Source organism: Suricata suricatta, chromosome 2 (genome assembly GCF_006229205.1).
Source record: "Suricata suricatta isolate VVHF042 chromosome 2, meerkat_22Aug2017_6uvM2_HiC, whole genome shotgun sequence".
NCBI lineage: Eukaryota > Metazoa > Chordata > Mammalia > Carnivora > Herpestidae > Suricata > Suricata suricatta.
In genome coordinates this window covers 70,205,660-70,226,006 of record NC_043701.1, presented here as the reverse complement: position 1 = coordinate 70,226,006, position 20,347 = coordinate 70,205,660, and the positions used below count along the sequence as shown (strand labels likewise).

Sequence of the window (20,347 nt, the reverse complement as noted above, 5' to 3'; positions counted from 1 at the left end):
ATGGTATTTTTCAGGCTTGATGTTATTAATCCGGTAATACCATTGAATTACAAAGTCACTAGAAACATCTACTCTGGGTGTTTTAACAGAATGAATTGGGAAATTAAGATAAGTTTATAATATTATGAACTGCCATCTACCTCAGATAAGATGATGACATCACATACCTTTCTTTCATTAGGTAATATGTTATATGATTATATGATTTTATGATTTTCCTAGGATCAGATTTTACTGATTTAGTCATATCCTTTTTCCTACCTTATTCAGCCACATTCTGTTTAGGTCTGTTTCAAATAATACATCTAATTCTAAACACTATAAACTGTAGCCGTGGAGTAACATTGGCATCTGTACCAATCCTTTCAATCCTTTTTGGACTGCAATACTAGATTATTTTAGTGGTTTTAATAATTAGAAACAGAATTCTATGATAACCTTCTACAAGTTAGACCACAAACCATAGCTAATTATATTTCTATTTACCTTAACTCTGTTTAAAAGGCATCAATTTGCAATTGCCATAATGGAGTGCAAGAAGCATATTACTTTTTCCTGTAATTCAAATGGGATCACTTCCAGTCCTCCTTTATTATTATCATTATTTGATATTTCCTGTCTCACAAGCACTGGATAAATTCCCAGTGAGGGTGTTATATATTCAGAACACTGGGGGGTTGGCCCCCTGTTCATTGGTCCACATCACTGAGAGAGCAGTCATCTGAGCCAGCACACTTCCTTGAGAGTGAGTGAGTCCTTTAACTGTTACCAAGTCTTCCTGAGAGTAGCTGTCCTAGGTTGAGCCCCTGAATTCAAGGGCAACTTTGCTAACAATTCTACACAAACATTTTTCTTTGAGGTAATGCCATCTTCCCTGAACAACCTCAACAAGCCAACTACATTTGCAAACTCCAACCACCGATGCTGGCATGCATCTCCTCTTTAGAAGTGACTTTCTACCTCCATTTTTTTTTTTTACCCATCCTACATCCTTTCTTCTTCTTTTTTTAACCATCTTTTAAAACTTGTGATTACTACTCTTCTCATGAGATCTACCCTCATCACAGATTTTAAAGTGTACACTATTTTTTCTCTGTAGTGTTTATTGGATATCTAAAACTTGTGTAACTGAAACGTTATACAAGCATTTAGAAACTCCCCATTTCGCCCTCCCCTAAACCCTGGCAACCACCCCTCTACTCTTTGCTTTTATGAGTTTCACTGTTTTAGATTTCTAAATGGAAGCCTGCAGTATTTGTCCTTCTGTGTCTGGATTGTTTATTTCACTTAGCATAATGTCATCATCATGGTTCATCCATGTTGTATCATACTATAGGATTTCTTCCTTTTTAAAGACTGAACAGTATTCTACTCTATGCATAAACCATATTTTCTTTAGTCATTTATGTCAGTGGATATTTAGGTTATTTCTAAATTTTGACTAGTGTGTATACAATTATAATGAGCATGGGAGTGCTACTATGTCTTTGAGATCCTGTTATCAATTATTTTGAATACCCAGAAATGAGATTGTCTAGATCATGTACTTTTTTATTTTTAATTTTTAGAAAACATTATACCATTTTTCATAAGGGCTGCACCATTTTACATTCCAACCAACAGAGTAAAAGGATTCTAATTTCTCCACCCCTTTATCGATACTGTCTTTTTGCTTGCTTCTTTCTTTCTTTCTTTCTTTCTTTCTTTCTTTCTTTCTTTCTTTCTTTCCTTTCTTTCTTTCCTTTTTGATAATGGCCATTATACTTGGTATGAGATGATAACACATTGTGGTTTTGATTTTAATTTCCCTGATAATTAGTGATATTGAGTAATCCTTCCTACATTCTTTTCCCTCTGGCAGTGTTCAGCATTATTTCCCATCAGTGTGCTGTGTAAGTGTGATATCCGCTTATTTTCTGGGAGCAAAGTGGAGAAAAGAGATGAGAAATGCTGGAGTCCAGCTCTAGCAGGTCCAGGGTTTTCTTGAAGAATGGAAGGTGTCAGTGAGAGAGAGTGAGAGAGCCTTGAGTTTCTTTCTGATCACCAGGCAGGCATCTCTGCTTTGTCTGATTCTCTAGCTTTATTTATGGTGAAAGGTACAAGGGGCAGAAAGAGCAGTAAATGATATCTCATAAATAATTTTTACAATTTTCCAGGACATGGATTCTGCAGAAGTTACAATTCTAATAGTAATGATTGTCATAAAAAATTAGCTATAGGCACTCATGCTATCATACGGGAAGGGCAGGTATTTTTTACAAAACCTCGGAATAGCCTTCAGGAAGTGACCTTTAATCAAGAGGCAAACAGCATTGTTTAGTAGAGGTCAGTTTTTTATGAGTAAGGGTCATTAGGCTGTTTGTAACTCTAAGAGAAAGTTCCCAGAAAAACAGGATTCCCAGGAAACATAATGCCTGCTCTCACAGTCCCAAAGACGATTGATACATTTTATTGCAGTAGTGACTTTTGCAAAGGTGTCCAGGACCAGAAAGTAGTCAGTTATCAGTTAATTGCTCAGGTAGGAGGAGAATTATATGTTGCTTGCCTTAGTCACATTAGGGTGTTTGTAGTTGATTCGTTTTTTTTTGACCAGGTGCAATCACACTTCAGGGCAGGGCAGGGGGACAGGCTGCTCCTGACACTAATCAGCAAAGCACTCTGAGGTTTGGTGCCCAATCAGAAATGAAAGTTACAAGAGAGTAGATTTTGGTAGCTGTCTGGGGGCAAGAGACCATGCAAACTTGCCATACCCTCACCAGGAATTTTCACTCAACCAGTGTATTCAGATAGCTCTTAATAGAGAAAGTCAATTAGCCTTTTTTTTTTTTTTTTGCATTCCAAGTTGACATTGTTTATCCACCATAAATGATATATTCTACAAAAACTTTGTTTGTTCAACCATGTCTTCATTTTTTGTACATCCAAGTCTTCAAATAAAATTGTCATATAGATGATTAAAACAATGTTTATCATTTTATCATTAAAATGACATTTAAAATTATATATGTGTTCTTTGTGCTAGGTTTTATGTATTTGGCACCATTTATATTTAGGTGGACTATGAGATAGGTTTAGTTGGCATAAACTGAATGAGATCTCTGTTTGCTGGTACTAGTATTCTCCTGAGAGAGATGGAATTCATCTTTCTGCACCATCACTAACTAACTGTAATATTAGAAAAGTCATGTCACCTCATGGTTCACCTTTCTAATGTAGTCTATAAGAGATGAAAACTAGAGCATCCAGAAGGATACTGCTTGCTTTATAATGTGAGTCTATAAAATAGTTGTGAGCTGCTTTTACAACACATTTTATCTGTGTGATGTTTTTTCAGTGACCTTTTTATTGTCGACCATTAACATTGCAATTTATGTGATAATCTACTTCATAATTATTTCTTTTATGATTGACACTAAATCTATTTTAGATCTTTGAGTGTAGAAATCATGGATTTTAAATAACTCAGGAGACTCAGCCTAGAGGAGTGGGTAAGCCCAGACAGTTCAACAGTAGTCTCCGATGTTTCTTAGGTATTTTTTTCCTATTTATAGTGTTGAGGATTTTTTATTTTGTAAATTAATTTCATTCAAGAATTTATATACGCAAGCCATATTGTGCTTATTTTAATTGTCTGTTCTTTGTGAAAAGTGTGAATGAAAGAAGAAACATGGAAAATGAATTGCTTAAGACCATATCCCAAAATAACAACAGTTTCAATAAGAGAATTCAACTTCTTTAATTGTGACCTATTGGAAAAATATATCTAAGCTATAGAACATTAGCCAAAAACTCCTATAAATAGTATTATTAGCTTATACTTTTGCTTGACATTCTGCTTCATTTATATTGGGCTTGTTAACTCACTATAAAATCTACAGTAGTTGAAAGCAAAAAAGTAGAAGTTATCCCAAATATCTTATATATGTATGTTTAATACTCCTAAAATTTGAAGAAATTTGTATTTATGTAATTTACATTAAATATCCTAATGAGTTTAATATTATTATCTCTATACTCTAAAGAGAGGAAATTGTGATATATCACACTTTTTTAAATGTATAGTTTGGGTGGCTCAATCGATTAAGCTTCTGACTTTAGCTCAGGTCATGATCTCATGGCTTGTGGGTTCAAGCCCCCCATTGGGCTCTGTGCTGACAGCTCAGAGCCTGGAGCCTGCTTCAGATTGTGTCTCTTTCTCGCTCTCTGCCCCTCCCCCACTCGTGCTCTGTCTCTCAAAAATAAATGAACCTTAAAAAAACATTTAAAAATCATATAGTTTATTAGAATTAAAATTTGGTATTTTAAATTGAAAACAACTGAGTTTGAATGGTATTAACACTACATATTTTGTTTGGCATGTTAGTGCAAACCGGATTTAGATTCAGACTACAAATTGAATGTGCCAACCCCTGAGTTAACCAATCTAGAACCAAAGGTAGCAAATGCCCAGGAACACTAACTAGGTAGCGTGATGCCATGGGGGTCCTGAGGAGCCAACACCAGTCCAACGAACCTGACAACAACCACGGTGGACAGTGAGAGGAAATGTGGGGAATGCAGAAGAGAAAAACTAGATGACATGATTCCTTTGCTTGAACGTCTTAACATATATGGAGTGAAAAGTTGTAAATAAATGAAAAACAATGTGGAAACTTCAGGATCCCAAATGTTTGTTAAAATCTCCATGTAAAAGGGTGCTTGGGTAGCTCAGTCAGTTAAGTGTCCAACTTTTGGTTTCAGCTCAGGTCATGATCTTATAGTTTGTGCGATCGAGCCGCACATGGGGCTCTGCACTGGCAGAACAGAACTTTAAAAGAAAAAATCGTTATATAAAGCTCCAGCTCAAAAATTACATTTTCATAAATTGTAAACAAGCAGGGTTTGTTTGTCTTTTTGTTCGCTTGTTTTACATTGTGTCATAGTCATAGTATTTTCCCCTTCATAGAGTACAAGTAAATTAAAAACAGTAATCTAGCAATATAATCTCCCTTAAGGAAGCCAGTATGGCAAATTAATCAGTTTGCTGAAGGTCACAGCCTTCAGATTGTGTTTGGAGATTTCCACACTTGATTATGGAGAAGACATCAGTGGTCACCTACCAGCAACATGTTGGTTTACAGAACATGTTTTTGATATTTATCTTTCTGAGAATAGTGCATATGCTCCTTATTGAAAGATGGGAAGAGGGGCACCTGGGTGGCTCAGTCGGTTAAGCATCCGACTTTGGTCAAGTCACGATCTCGCAGTTTCTGGGTTAGAACCCCCTGTCTGATTTGGATTCTGTGTCTCCCTCTCTCTCTGCTCCTCCCCCTCTCACACTCTCTCTGTCTCTCAAAAATAAATCAACAGTTAAAAAAATTTTTTTAATGAAGTAAAAAAAAAAGAAGTAAAGATGGGAAGATTTTAATATTTTAATGCTATCAAACACACACATTTTGTTGCATTTGAAAGCATTATTAAATTATGAATTTTTAAAAATGAAACATTTTATTGTATTCTTTTTTTTTTTTAGCAATTCAGATTACATTCTCAATAAAATGAAATCTAGATTATCTTCCTTTTAGTGTATCTCTAGAGGCATTGTCCTCCACAGTGAAAATTGTTCCAATGCCCTATTCAAGTTGTGAAGGCATTTTAAACTTAACTCATTCAGATAGACCAGAGAAAAATGGTTTCTACAAGTGTCTAGGGATACTTCTAGAATGGGAACTGGAGAGTGAGGAGGGGGAAAGCAGGTAGATAGACTGCTTCAATGAAAGTAGCTCAATGTTTCTATCTTTTATGTACTGAGCCTCTGTTTTAAGTTTCAATGAAACTATGTGCTCCAAGAGTTGTGTCAGTGACAAAAATGGCAACATTATTATGAGAATAGCTCTTCAAGAAGAACTTTTCAGCCTTAAGATTTTATGCTTATAGATAGGTTTTCACAGGAAAATGTGCCTGGGTTTTTAATGTCTGGTCATGGTGGAGAGTCTTCTTTGTCCTGTAAATAAGCAGAACCCTACTCAAATACTATTTTTCCCTTTTTTTCCCCTTTACCAAAGATACCCTTCATCTACGTTTTTTTCCCTGTTTGATTTTCCTATTTCACCTTTTTTTCTTTCTTTCCCTCATGTTAATGTATAAAGTGGTTAAAATTGTAAAATACTTAAAAAGTAACTTTATAAAAGAATAAAATACATCTACCTATGCATTTCTCTGTATGTATCTATGTATTAACACTGCCTAACTTGAAAATGAATGAGCAATTAATATAATTGATGTGGACAATATATAGGACCCCTGGAGCGCAACTTGTAGGATTTGTTTACCATTTAGAAAGCCGGGGCAAATGACCATTTCTGAGTTTTTGCTGCTGTTGCTGCTGCTGCTGCTAATTTATAAAGGATTTTTTAGAGCAAATGTTCAGACTTAAGAAATTAATCTAGGGGTGCCTGGGTGGCTTAGTCGGTTAAGCGTCCAGCTTCGGCTCGGGTCTTGATCTCATGGTTCATGGGTTTGAGCCCCGCGTCGGGCTCTGTGCTGACCGCTAGCTCAGAGCCTGGAGCCTGCTTGGAATCCCGTGCCTCCCTCTCTCTCTGACCCTCCCCTGCTCGCGCTGTCTCTTTCTCTCAAAAATGAATAAAAAACATTTTAAAAAATTAAAAAAAGAAATTAATCTTTGGTCATGGTTAATAATATCAGTGGAGAAAATGTACAAAACAATAAATTATGATTAATTTATTATATACATATAATTTTAAGTTAAGTTTTCATTTTGTTTTGTTCTGTTCTGTTACCCCAGTGATATTAGTTCTCATTCTGTAGCACACCAGCCTCACTGGCTCATGTAAGTTTCCCGTATGTGTGTGTATATGAGTGTGTGTGGGGTTTTGCGTTTGTTCATTTATTAACTCATTCATTTTCTTTCATCTCATTTTCTTTTCCCATTTCCTTCATCTGTTTATGAACAACTATTACAATTCATGATACTTCTGTTATTTTTATAAAATATATAATGTTAATTGGTACAAATATAATTTTAATGTACATAAAGCATCATTGCCCTATAGACCAGATCCTGTTTCTTACTTGTTTTTACTTATAAAACGGTTTTAGGATGGATCCACCTTTCGGTGTTAATGCTTATTACAGCCTTTATCCTACACCCTCTGCCAACTATTTCCATCTTGAACATTTACTGTGCCCTCATTATCCACTTGTGATACCGTCCCCTCCCACACATAGACACACAAGATTTCTGGCTCACAGAGGGCCATGTGTATAATTTAATAATGTTCTGCCACATTGCCCTCTAGAGGGGTGCACTTACTCGTTCCCATTAAAATAATTACATGTGTGTAAATTGTAATCAAGCAGTTGTTTTCCTTTCGTCTGATGTAGTATTCTTACATCACAGAGGGCGTGAAGCTGAACAGGCAGCCAGCAAGTGTACTCTCCTTTGGAGTCAGGGTCTCCTAATCCTACATCCTGGCCAACACATGGTATTTTCTGGCTTTTAAACTTTTTGCAATATGACGAGAGCTAAGTAGTATCTCATCATTGCTTTAATTTGTACTTTTTCATCACTAATGAGTCTGGGGCCTATTTTGTATATGCTTATGACACTTAAAATTCTTTCTCTGTGAATTATATTAATTTTACAGAGTGCCAAGATACTTGTTTTCTTTCTAGTAGAATATCATTTTTATTAATTTTTATGGCAGTATCAGATATTAGATGGAAGGTGGTGATCATCACATAAGCGTCTAATTATGGAGTGACTCCTGCATGCGAGGTCCTGAAAACATAGCTGTGGGGAAAAAAGTCATCAGTTTTGTTTGATACACTTTTAGATATACCTCTAAGATTTCATGTTAACTCAATAAACTTAATCTATAGATGTTTGTGATATAATGGTAAATATTAAATATGGATAGAAATAACATCCATGAAATGGCACATATAAATAATAGCACAAATAGTTTTAGGAGCATATTAAGTTAGGTAATCCCAGAAGTTATAAAAACACATAGTTGAGAAAGTTTTATGTTAATTGATTTTTTAATTCAAACATTACCTGATTATTGTCTTTTTTGATTGCATGTTAAATGTAAGATTTTGAGCAGCCAGTTCTGTCATGAACTCTTGCACATTCAATAAAAATTCAAATTCTCTTAGTTTTCCTGTTAAGAGGTGTTAATATAGGTACTCCCTAGGGATTTAATTGAAACAAATCTGGAGTGTCTAAAAGTTAAACAATTCATTAACATACATGTTGATATAATTTAAAATAAAGAAAATGTTGGGGCACCTGAGTGGCTCAGTCCATTAAGCGTCTGACCTCGGTTCAGGTCATGATCTCATGGTTCATGGGTTTGAGCCCTGCATTAGGCTCTGTGCTGACAGCCAGCTCAGAACCTGGAGCCTGTCTTCAGATTCTGTGTTTCCCTCTCTCTCTGACCCTATAGACCAGATCCTGTTTCTCACTTGTGTTTACTTATAAATGTAATTTTTTGCTTATAATGAGAAATAATAGATATAACCATTCATGTGTACACTGTCTTCCAGGAACTATTTGTAAAACAAAGTCACTAAAAAGTTATCTTAAGATTGGCTGTGTTTCCATTCAAGCGAATTAAGTGATAAAATACTACTTTAATGAACCTCAATGTAGCGTGATCATGTTCAACAAATTTTTATATGCATTTTAAAATAGTTTACAGGGATTTGCAATTAGCATTTTCCAGAATATTGTATGTGAAATCATATCATGCTTAATTCTCACAACTATTGACACCTTGTTATGAATTAACAAGGAGTGATTTGTTATATTCACCTGGTTATTTAGAATAAATAACCTACAAGAATTTGATTGGGAGTTGGACAGGCAACAGATAGGGAAGGCGTTACTAAATGATGATGCTCAAGTCATCACACTCCTTGTAGCATCTGATGCTCACCATTGGAACCAAGAATAAAAGGATAAAAGTGCTGGCAAAATCTTTTGAGCCATAGTCCTGCACCAGCTCTGCTGGGAAACTGAATGAAGAGAAAAGAAGTTCAGCTGAGGGGACCATGGAATAGAACAGATCGTGGAGCTGTGACCTCGTGTGTATATACGGACAGATTCTAGTTATCTGTATGTTTTTCTCAGCAATTTTATTAATGACCCTAAGTAGTTTTCCCATTTTACTACAAGAAGCATTTTAAATTTCATTAGATAATTATGCCTTGTAAATTTGCCCCATCATTTTGAGAGGTGAAAAACAAGCAAATTAATCCAAGAGAAGAGGCATGAAGATTATGCAGGCTTTTCTCTTCATAGAATCTGCTCTTGCTGAAAAGTGACAATGCAATTATAACACTATAATTTGTTTCAATTCAAAATCATCTGTACATAAATATGCTCATTATGCTGACTTCAAAAAAAGTGTGTTTTTCCATGTGCTCTTCCTTTTGCTGTGCTAATTTTTTCTTTAGTGGTATCATCATTGTCTTTTATGTAATTTTCTCATTTTATATGTACAACAGCCTGGGATTATTGAATTAAACCTAAGGCCCATCTGAAGGTAAAGTCTTCATGGAGTAAGTTATAGAAAAGCCATTTTTGTTGTGTTTTTGTGGACATTTTTATGGACTTCTTTTTCCATTTCACTGTAGTAAAAGTATTGCTCTTATTTATAGTTGGTAATATGCTTTCCAGTGTATATCAAAATCACTAAAACTTTTGAAGATTCAATTATGCTATGTTTAGAATTCTCCACAGGAGCCAATGGTGAGTGCTAGGGAATTTCACATAGACCTCTGTGAAGCTCACTGAAAACCCAGCTGTTCCACAAGCATTTCTGTTCATTTAAATAAGGCCTAGTTATGGCAGGTGGATATTTTATTAGGTTTAGCTGGTACCATTCACAAGTATGTGGGCACTCTAACTTTGGAAATCTCATCTGATTTATATCTATTTCACATAGCTACATATTAGGGTCAGGTGATTCTTGCCAAACATGTACCCCTAAATTATGTGACAAGTCATATAAAATAGATGAAAGAAACAGAGAATTTGAGATGTTGAAATATTATGTTACTATTTTTTTAAGTGAACATTAGCTTTCTAGATAGGAAACATGAAATGCCGTATAATTAGTCCAGCAACATAATTGATGCGATCATTGCAAAAAGAAAATGTAGAGCTCTTTGTTGAAACGTTGTTAAGAATTTCAAAATGACAGCAACGAAGCACTAAACCAACCACAGGCCCTTCTGAGCACACAGGCTTGTACTTCCACATAGGCTACACACACACACACACACACACACACACACACACACACACACACACACCATGAAACTATAAAGTGCCTGCTGATTCTACTCAGGAACACCTTGCAAGCAGTGAAGGAAAAGAAAAACCTACCCCACAGCCATCTGTTTTCTCTGAGCCAAGTTGAAGCAGGAGCAATTTCTTAAGAGGAGCCTTCCTTACAACAAACTACTAATGACTTTTCCCCTCTTCTCCTGCCCAGTCCATGATGGAATATGGAAGTTTATACTCCTCTAGACACTTGTTCCCCAGGGAAACATCATAGTGGTGCTTGTGATGTTTTTTTCCTATACAAGATTGGCCTAGCAATATATATTCAGTACTGTTCTCTTGATGAAAGCAGTGTGAACATAATGCATGTGTTTGGTAATGTCTAATAGATTTCCACAAGCAACATTTTTGCATGTTATAATGATATACACATCTAATGTGTTCAGGTAAATGATGAAATCAAACTACCTATGGTTGTGGTATTAGTGTTCAGAGAACGTTGAGCTGATGGTCTCTGAAATGGTGTGCTGCGTTGGTTTTTAAGCGTGGAGCCCTGTGTATCTTCTCTTCCCTGTGGACTAGAATAGAAATACAACACATTTTTTTATTTTATACTTGAATTTGTCTTTTTAGGGATGCAAGTATTGGAATGGAATGGAATTCCTTTAACTTCTAAAACATATGAAGAAGTGCAGAGTATCCTTAGTCAGCAAAGTGGGGAAGCAGAAATATGTGTAAGACTGTGAGTTTTTCCCCATCTTTTTGTTTCCATTTTTTGGCTATTCATGGCTCTTTTAATTTAAAATTGTTAAGGTGGAACCTTTGCCAGTCAGCAAGATTTTCAGTAATTAGAAAATAAAGTGAATACAAGTTTTATAGATTTCTTGTGTTCAGAATCAAACTCTAAAGCATAGAAAGAATTCAGCTAATTTTGTTTCTGATATTGTGACTACTTCTCCCCTTTCATGCTTTTATTGAAACATGCTTCATTTAAATGAAAGCCTAAGCCCATTTAGGTTTCATGTGTGCATTTAGTATTTCAAATGAACTTACATTTAATCCATAAAGATTTCACCTTAAATAATCATTTTTATCAGCTGACTTTTAACAGCATTGCAAATATATATTTGGTTAGAAGGGTGAGCATGCTTGGAAATTGCTTTATATCATTAACCACTTCTCATTTACCTACCGGAAAAAAAAAAAACCTCAGGGTAGTTGGAAAAAAACGGACTTTTGTCTCAGGTTTCCTCAACTTCTTTCTCAATTTCTCTGTTTTAATTTTTAGGGACCTCAATATGTTGTCAGACTCTGAAAATCCCCAGCACCTGGAACTTCATGAGCCACCAAAAGCTGGTAGGTGTAGTGGATAAAGGCGTAGACGTTAATGTAAACTTTGTTGTAGAAGCAGACAGAGCCGTAGACGGAGATGTAAACGTAGATACTGCATAGGCAAAATTGTAATTATAGGCTAATGGAAGTTTATTTATGTAATCGTAAACAAACCCAAAGCATTGTAGCTATGTTTTTAGCATTCTAGGGAAACACATGCTTGTGTATTAGACCCATTAAAGAAATTCATACAGAATTCTTGCAGTGTGACTTCACATTTTTAATTCTTTAAAAACTAAATTCGCCCCTCCAAAGGAATCCATGGAGCCATTTATTTTGTTTTAGGTAATTTTTAGATGATATTTGATTCCTTTTAGCATAGAATTATAGAACACCTATTTTTGAACCTTTTGATTACCTTTAATAGTTAATAAAAAAATCAACATATAATTTTGTAAGTGCATGATGAAATAGATTTAACTCTTAGCAAACAACTATAGTCTTATAAATGTTGATCAATTGTAACATTAATACTTGTTTCATTAACTGTAATGGTATCACTTGTTTCTTCACTTAACAAATATTTATTGAAAATTTTCTATGCTACAGCCAGCATTCTAAGAGTCTGAGTTACTGCGCTAAAGAACAAACCAAGGCCTGTAGAAATTTTCATACATCTGTGAATATAAACTATCCTGTCATCTAGAACTCAGATAAGTTCCATGGTGTTGAGTGTCTATGAAACTGACACACACATCGCCATTTCATTTTGTTGTAGTGGATAAAGCAAAGTCCCCAGGGGTGGATCCTAAGCAGTTGGCGGCAGAGCTCCAGAAGGTCTCGCTACAGCAGTCACCACTAGTTCTGTCGTCCGTTGTTGAGAAAGGATCTCATGTTCATTCAGGTCCAACGTCAGCAGGATCCAGCTCCGTCCCCAGCCCCGGGCAGCCGGGGTCACCCTCAGTGAGCAAAAAGAAACATGGCAGCAGCAAGGTGAGAATTGTTCAGTATGACCCCTGACATATGTATTTTCTAGCTCCTTATTCAGACTAGGACAAAAGAAAGGCAATATCATTTCCGAAGGTGTTTCTCTTGTGATTTCTCTTTTCCTAATGATCCACAGACACAAAAATATTTCCATTTATGAAAATATAACCAAGCAAAGTGTTATGAAGATGATGTGGTTTTAGATTTCTTAAAATATTTTAGCAGTTATTATTATGAGAAGCTTAAAAAAATGTGTCTAATGCTCCCTATTTCCTGGTTCTTTTTCTGTGGAGTTGTTGCATAAATTTGAGCCTCTTTGTGTATGGAACATTAGCTTTGCATCTTTTTGGAAATAAGATATACATTACATGGGTTTTGATAATCTAAATAAAAGTAAAAAGGACCCAGAGATAAAGAGAACTTAGGACAATAAGAAATAAGGAAAATCAGTAATATAGAATTGCCATTTTGATTTGTATCCATAATTCCATACAAATCTTTCCTTGTTGTAAGTCTTCGTTTGTAATAAATATTTCTAACAATATCATTTCTAAGGCACTAGGAAATTAAAAGAAAACATAGAGTTAGTTTTTAACCTTATAAAAGCAGATGAAAATGTAGAGAGTTTGTAACTTTTCTCTCATAGATTTCATTCTTAATGGAGAAATTCTTATTATGGTCAAAAATGTATTGGAAAAAGTTTTGTTTTTTGTGAACATAAATAAAGATCTCTCTTTACTTGGTAAGATACATGATAGGCACAGGCTATACTTGGGCAAACTGACTGGACTTCAGAAAACAAAGTTTGTCTCACCAAGTATAAAATGCAGCAGAGGTTCCCTCAAATCCCTTTTATTTAGAAACAAACAACAAAGGTAGGATGATCTTAATCATTTCATCATAGGATGACATGTCCCAAAATAAACATAGCAAGGCCTTACGAAGAACAATTTCAAGAATGGTTAGATTCAATTCCAATACAAATGTTAACATAATAGTATATTATCACATGCAGTTATATGTTAGTTTTCAAGAATTACCTCATGGAGGCTCCCTGTCTTCTGAGTTACAGACTGGTACTTCTCATCCCATTCCTGGTACCTCCAGGCTGACGGCCACAAGAAATGACAAAGGCTGCTAGCAGAGTTTTGAAACCCAGGACATTGTAGTTCTACAAGTTTCTCATCCTAAAATTTTTTTTCAGCAACTGACATCACCATCCTCCTAGGAAATTAAGTAAAATTTTGAGACCATCATTGCCTCTTCGGTTCTCATTCGTAGTGTCTAATTAGTCACTGAACACTCCAGTTTTCTTTAGCAAAGCATTATTTCTTTTTCCAGCATTACTGCACTCACTCCTGGCAACTCCCCTCAGCATTCTCTTCATTCCCCTTACACTCTCCTCCAACTGTCTGATCTATGGCACAGTGTTTTTATGTTTTTATATGTTTTTAATATTGCAGCCTACTGATGCAGCCAAGGTTGTCTCTCATCCAATTACGGGGGAAATTCAGGTATGAAAGTTTTTCTTGAAGATCATCATTATACCATCTTTGGCTGTTTCTTCTCCCCTCACTGGTCTATTGAAATGGTAAACACTGTTAGAACTTTTCCTGTTTTATATGTGCATGTAACACAAACAGGCCTGTAAAGGAAAAATACAATTTAAAGAACAGTATTTTAGTTCAATATACAGTTTATAAAATCTAATTATAGGTATGTAATTCTATAATTTGAAATCTGTCTGATGCCTTAGCAGAATCAGTAAGTTTTATGTCTCAGTTTATACTTGTTGAATGTGTTTCATACACGACAGATTGTTCTGGAAATGTGAAGATTCCTCTTTAAGAGTTTCATGAATCCAATACTATTCTCTTTTATTCCTCCTACCAACAGTTGTTATGTAATTGCTGCACCGTTCTCTGAGAGTAATTTTTTTCATGCCAGGGGTCATAACCGATTTGTAATTATAATATCAACTTAGGGGCTTTAGAGTAGGAAAACAGAAGAAATAGAGTGTAAATCACTGTCTTTTTTAGTTCTATAATGTGTGTGTTTCTGTGTATATAATGTATTCTAACCTGTATTTCTCACTGAAGGTCATAGTCAAAAATGGTTTAAAAAGTGTGCTTTAGATGATGCCAAAAAGTAATTCAGGATAGATTAAAAAAAAAAATAAGGCAGAAAAAGTAACACAGTGTAAAATCGTCACTATTTGAGATAGTAAGTTTCAGATAAGGGAAAGAGAACACGAAGTCTTAGCTGTGTCCCCAACATATTCTAGAGGAGATTTTCATGAAAGACTTAACAGAAAGGACAACAGACTTGAACTAATTTGCCAATCAGCACAGAGAAAGGGGGAGCATGTTCCTGGAAGAAGCAATGCTTCAAGGAAAGGTTCTGCCTGCGGAGAGTAATCAACGGCCGAGCTCAGCTCTGCCGCCATGAAATGTTCTGTACAGATCAGCTGAAACCAAATTAAAAAGAACCTTGCACATCAGCTGAGGGCTGTTAGCCACTACAGTAGGGCGATCAGTAAATATGTTGGAAAAGGGGAGAGACTAATTGAAAGGGATATATAATAAGATTCCATACTGCAGTGGTGTTCAGGAAAGATGACAAAGGGCAGGACACAAAGCCAAAGAAATCAATGCAGTGATTATCTAGGCTCACACTGAGGAAGGCAAAAGCAGAGGACAAGCATGGTAAGGAAAGAGGCACAGAACACAGGGACCTTGCCCAGCAGGACCCAGGAGCACCAGCCTGGTTCCTCCATGCTGCACATCTTGCAGTTTGCTATTTCCTTTTTCTGAGAAAAGCCAACCTGATCTTTCTTTATTTCACAAGCAGCAAAGAAAATGCTAGATTTTCTGAGTTTCTGATCCATAGATTTTTCTCTCTGTTTTTTTTTTTTTTTAACTTCTTGTCCATGGATCAGCATTTGCTGTATTTCCTTTTTGGCTTGTTATTGTTTGTTCTTCTTTTATGTTATTTTCCCTTGAGCAGGAAGACTTCATTCTCTAGTGGAAATTTACTCTAATAATGTTCCTTCTTCATTCGCAGGCTATTTTCTTTTCTTTTTCACTATTTTCTCATGACTGTGATTTGTTTTATTTATTTATTTTCTTGTAGCAAAACCTTTTTGCAAATGGAACCTTACTTGGACACCCAAATCTACCAGCATTGGGATAATGCTGGTGGAGGGTTTCTGGGGATATTTGTCTCAGAAGCAACACCTGAGCAACCCTAAGTGTTCTTCTCTAAGGCACTGCAGAATACGTTTTGAAAAGCACCTTTTAAGGGTAGCCCGTAAATCTTCATTTCAATAAGATAATGGTTTTGGTGCCTCATCAGATAAAAGTGGCTGGCAAAGGAAAGAGCCAATGGGGGAGAATGTCTCCTTTACAGTTTGGAAGCTGTTTTAAATCTCAGTGGAATTAACTAACTGCCGGAACATTCCATATTCCAGTACTCCATTAGAGTCCACAGTTAATGCAGTTCCAAACTTCCCATTTTTTTCCCCTTCCTTCATGGCACTTTGTTTTATGTCACATTGCTTTCAGGATGGCCAGATTCAGAGCTTTTGCTGTCTTGAGAGAGGCAACTGAAGATTCTTTTTCTGCCACAAAATATAACCAGATCAAAATTACGCTAAAGTTAGGAATTATTTTAATTATCAAATTTTATTTTATATTTTTTAAAATATCTTATTGTCAAATTGGTTTCCATACAACACCCAGTGCTCTTCCCCACAAGTGCCCTCCTCCTTCACCACCACCTCTTTTCCCCGCTCCCTTAATTATCAAATTTTAAATAGAGTTTGGCTCAGGGGTTCCTGGGTGGCGCCGTCAATTAAGCATCCAACTTCAGCTCAGGTCATGATCTCATGGTTCACAAATTCGAGCCCCACATCAGGCTCTGTGCTGACAGCTCAGAGCCAGGAGCCTGCTTCGGATTCTGTGTCTCCCTCTCTCTCTGCCCCTCCCCCACTCTGCTCACTTGTTCTCTCTCTCTCAAAAATTAATAAAACATTAAATTTTTTAAAAATACATAGAGTTTGACTCATCTAAATTATCCCATTTTCAACATTAAGCATAGTGTACTTGTTTTGTATGATTATAAAAAATAGGTTAGATTTTTCTTTATTTATTTTTTACCTTTGAAATACCGAGTCTTTTCTTTCTGTTACTTGGTAAACAAAAACAGCATCAAGCAAAATTGAGGCTTATTCAAAATGATGCCATAAAAATCCTTACATTTTGAAGGAGAAAAATTAGTGAATTCCATGATTTTGGATTATGTGAGCTTCTCAAATTATTTATTTGAATTATTCATCTTTTCCTATTCAGTGACAACTGTGTAACAGCCATTCAACTTCTAGGAGGCAGCCCCTCTTCTCTCCTCTGCAGCTTTTAAAATTGAAGAACAAGAGTTTATTATCTTTATCTCTGACTCCATTAAAAAGCAAGCACAGAAAGAAAAAGCTATAGGTAATATAATATAATATAGGAAGAGAGAAAATCTACACATTCTTATATATTCTCACATTTCAGACTAACAGCTCTATCTTTAAATAATGATTCCACCTACTGCAAATTATTTGCTGAAATACAAAAGACATTTTGTAATAAATCTATCAATTAGATCATTTATTTTCAAAGTCCTAGTAACTGTATTCATGAATACTAACATTTACTATTTTTCTAGGAGCGTAAATTCAGTTTAAAAATGCCACTAGCATTTACTGTATGATGTTTTTCTAAATGAATTTTAGACAGGCCAGAACTTTAACCATGGAAAGAATGAACAGCACAGTTACTGGTAATTAGCTTGTGTCTGATAGTTCTCAATTAAATTAGGCATAAACTAGTCTGTTCAGTTTCAAATAAAATTGAAATGAGGGTTGATGTTCCTCATGAGAATAAAAAAAAATGCTGGTAAGTTACTGAATACTAATGTATTGTAAGTTTTTTAAAATAACAACAAAATGATATTCATGGACTATTCTGATGCTCCTTTAAGCTTCAAATCAACTATGATCTTGGGAATCTCATAATCCATATTCTCCAAGCAAGAAACCTTGTCCCTCGAGACAACAATGGCTATTCGGACCCCTTTGTTAAAGTGTACCTTCTTCCTGGGAGAGGGTAAGTGAAGAAACAGTGTCTTCTTAGTCTTGATTCCCATGGATTCAAAAATAGTGTTGGCATTTCTTGCCTCTAATTTTAATGAGTTTAATATATCTTCTATAGTTTTTATTCACATATTTATAAACTGTAAATAAAAACTTGTAATTTAGCTTTAAAAGGTTCTAGGGGAGCCTTGATCATAAGAAAATCTGTCCTGATGAAACAGTCAGTATTTTGAATCTATAACCCATCAGATGGACTGTGAAATTATTTAAGGAATAATTTATGGCAGATTTAGAGACTTAGCTTACTTTCCTAATTTCATTTGTTAAACTGATGTTCAAGACTCGTAAGTTACTGTTTTATTTTATATTATTAGCTAGCACATTACATGTTCATTAAGTGACTTATTAATATATCCTTATTTATATGCATATTCTGAAATCAATGTTTTAAAAGCTATAAAATAAGAATATAAGAGTAATATTTGAAATGTTGAATATTACATAAATATTTAATAAGTATGGTAAATATTTTATAAGTAAGTGAAAAATATCTCTGGATCTCATGTGATATATAAACTATTCACATAAAGCAAGTACTCTTTAGAGAGGTTTAATTTTCACATAATAAATGCAAATTGCTATGTTCTAGTATATAAATCGGTACTCAAGCATAGTTTCAAAACAGTAATTTGGACCCAACAGATCATTATACCTTACCTCAACAACTTCTATTAGCTAAATTTGCATCTTGGAGCCATAAATAATCAACAATTGGAGGTATGAGAAAAAGACTTTGAGGCTGGTAATTTGAAAGGTCTGGTTTTATTTTTATTAATTTTTAATTTAACTTTAATAACATTTAAATATTGCTTTATATTTGGAGAATTTGAATGGTTGTACATGAGAAAAGAATAGTATAATGACCAACCCCATCCTTATTACTTAGTTTCAGCAATTATCATCTCCTAGCCAATCATGCCTCATTTTTACACTCATACAATCCCCCCATCCAGATTATTTTAAAGTAGATCTCAACTATTATACTTTTTTTCTGCAAATAATCATAATACTACCTATAACCATTGTAATTTTAAATGTTTAGATAATTCCTTAATTTCCTCAATTACCTCATAATATTTTCCTAAAGGGCTTGAAGACCTAATTGATAATTATAGGACATTCTTCCCATCAATAGCAGAATACATATTCTTTTCCAGTGCCCATGAAACATTCACCAAGATTAACTATGTTTTGGGCCATAAAACAAACCTCACTTGACTTAAAAGAATTTGAATCATACAGTGGATGTTGTATGACTATAGTTGGTTTGTTTGAACAGGATCCAAGTTAGAGTTACACATTGACTTCGAATCTGCTCTTTGTTGACTAATTATATCACCAGGGCAGATCACCAGTACTTTTGAGATTAATTTTTTTTCCTATTGACATTGACAGAGCCAGGGTGAGCAGAGAGCCAGTAAATAGTTTTGCTAGGAAATCAAATATAGATAATATTCAGAAAATAATTTGAAAATTTCTAGGTTCTATATCAAATTGTGGATGCAGCCTTTACTTTTATCCTAATAATTTTATTTAGAAACTTAGAATTGCTGGTGTTGTGGTTCTAGTTTTAAATCATTGCATTTAATTTATAAGGATCACCGAAAAGGAGAGTTTTTATTTTATGTTAATTTATATCGTAAGTAGTTACAACTGTTATTTGGCTACTTTTTTTTATGTGAGTGTAACAACAAACTTGATAACTTCTTTCTGCCTTTGATTGGGTCATTAGACCTTCACTGTTATTTAATGATAATATTATGGGACCAGAAGAAATCATTGCCTAGGGTGTAAGTTTAATTGGCATTTGCAAATGAATTAATAAAATAAAGCAGTGTCTTTTACTTTCTGCTTTCTCTAATAATATCCTGGAGAGTGTCACCTCTATACTATATGAGAGTACCACTCTTTTATTTACTACAGGATATGTTTCAATTAGACTATTGCAAACTTGAATAACTGGAAAGGACAGGCAGGTAACATGAATATGTCAGTCATTCGTGGGTGAGTAATGGAGTGAGTGAAATATAGAGTGAGCTCCCCACCGGGAGCCATCTCCGCGTATTTTGTCCCACAGAGCAAGCCTGCTGGGTGGGATCTTCCCCCGAAGGCAGCTAATAAGCTGTCCCTGTTCAACTCATAAACCTTTTATTAAATTACTCCTAATTATTACAGTAGCCAAGGCCTTTGGCTTTAGTCCATTTAGGAGGTATTATTTTCACTTTAGCTCTGAGATTCTTTTCTGCCTCATGTTACTTATATGTTCTGGTATAGTTCCTGTGGTGATTATTCTCATATTTTCTTCCTTTTTTCTGTTCCTAACTTTTTTTCCTCCCTGTCTTTCCGACTTGCCTGTTGTCTCCTTCACTCTCGCTCTGGGAATCAATGCAGTCAAGTCATGGTTGTCCAGAATGCAAGGTAGAGTTGACTCTCTTTCAGTGTCCAGCTGTGCTGTGATGTCTTGAGCCTGTATGTATACATCGAATGTATACATTCACCTGCGTTCATTTGCATCTTTTTACATGTTGGTATCTAGTGAA

The 20,347-nt window shown here is 35.1% G+C and overlaps 1 protein-coding gene across 1 annotated transcript in view; it reads left to right on the top strand.

Annotated features, from left to right (window-relative positions):
* Window positions 1-20,347, top strand: part of PCLO (piccolo presynaptic cytomatrix protein) — a 411,647-nt gene that overhangs the window by 317,038 nt on the left and 74,262 nt on the right. The window contains exons 12-17 of the mRNA XM_029928192.1: window positions 10,928-11,036; window positions 11,583-11,650; window positions 12,405-12,619; window positions 14,077-14,127; window positions 17,636-17,760; window positions 20,199-20,225. Of these exons, the coding sequence (XP_029784052.1) occupies window positions 10,928-11,036; window positions 11,583-11,650; window positions 12,405-12,619; window positions 14,077-14,127; window positions 17,636-17,760; window positions 20,199-20,225 (595 nt within the window). The remainder of the gene's footprint in view (window positions 1-10,927; window positions 11,037-11,582; window positions 11,651-12,404; window positions 12,620-14,076; window positions 14,128-17,635; window positions 17,761-20,198; window positions 20,226-20,347) is intronic.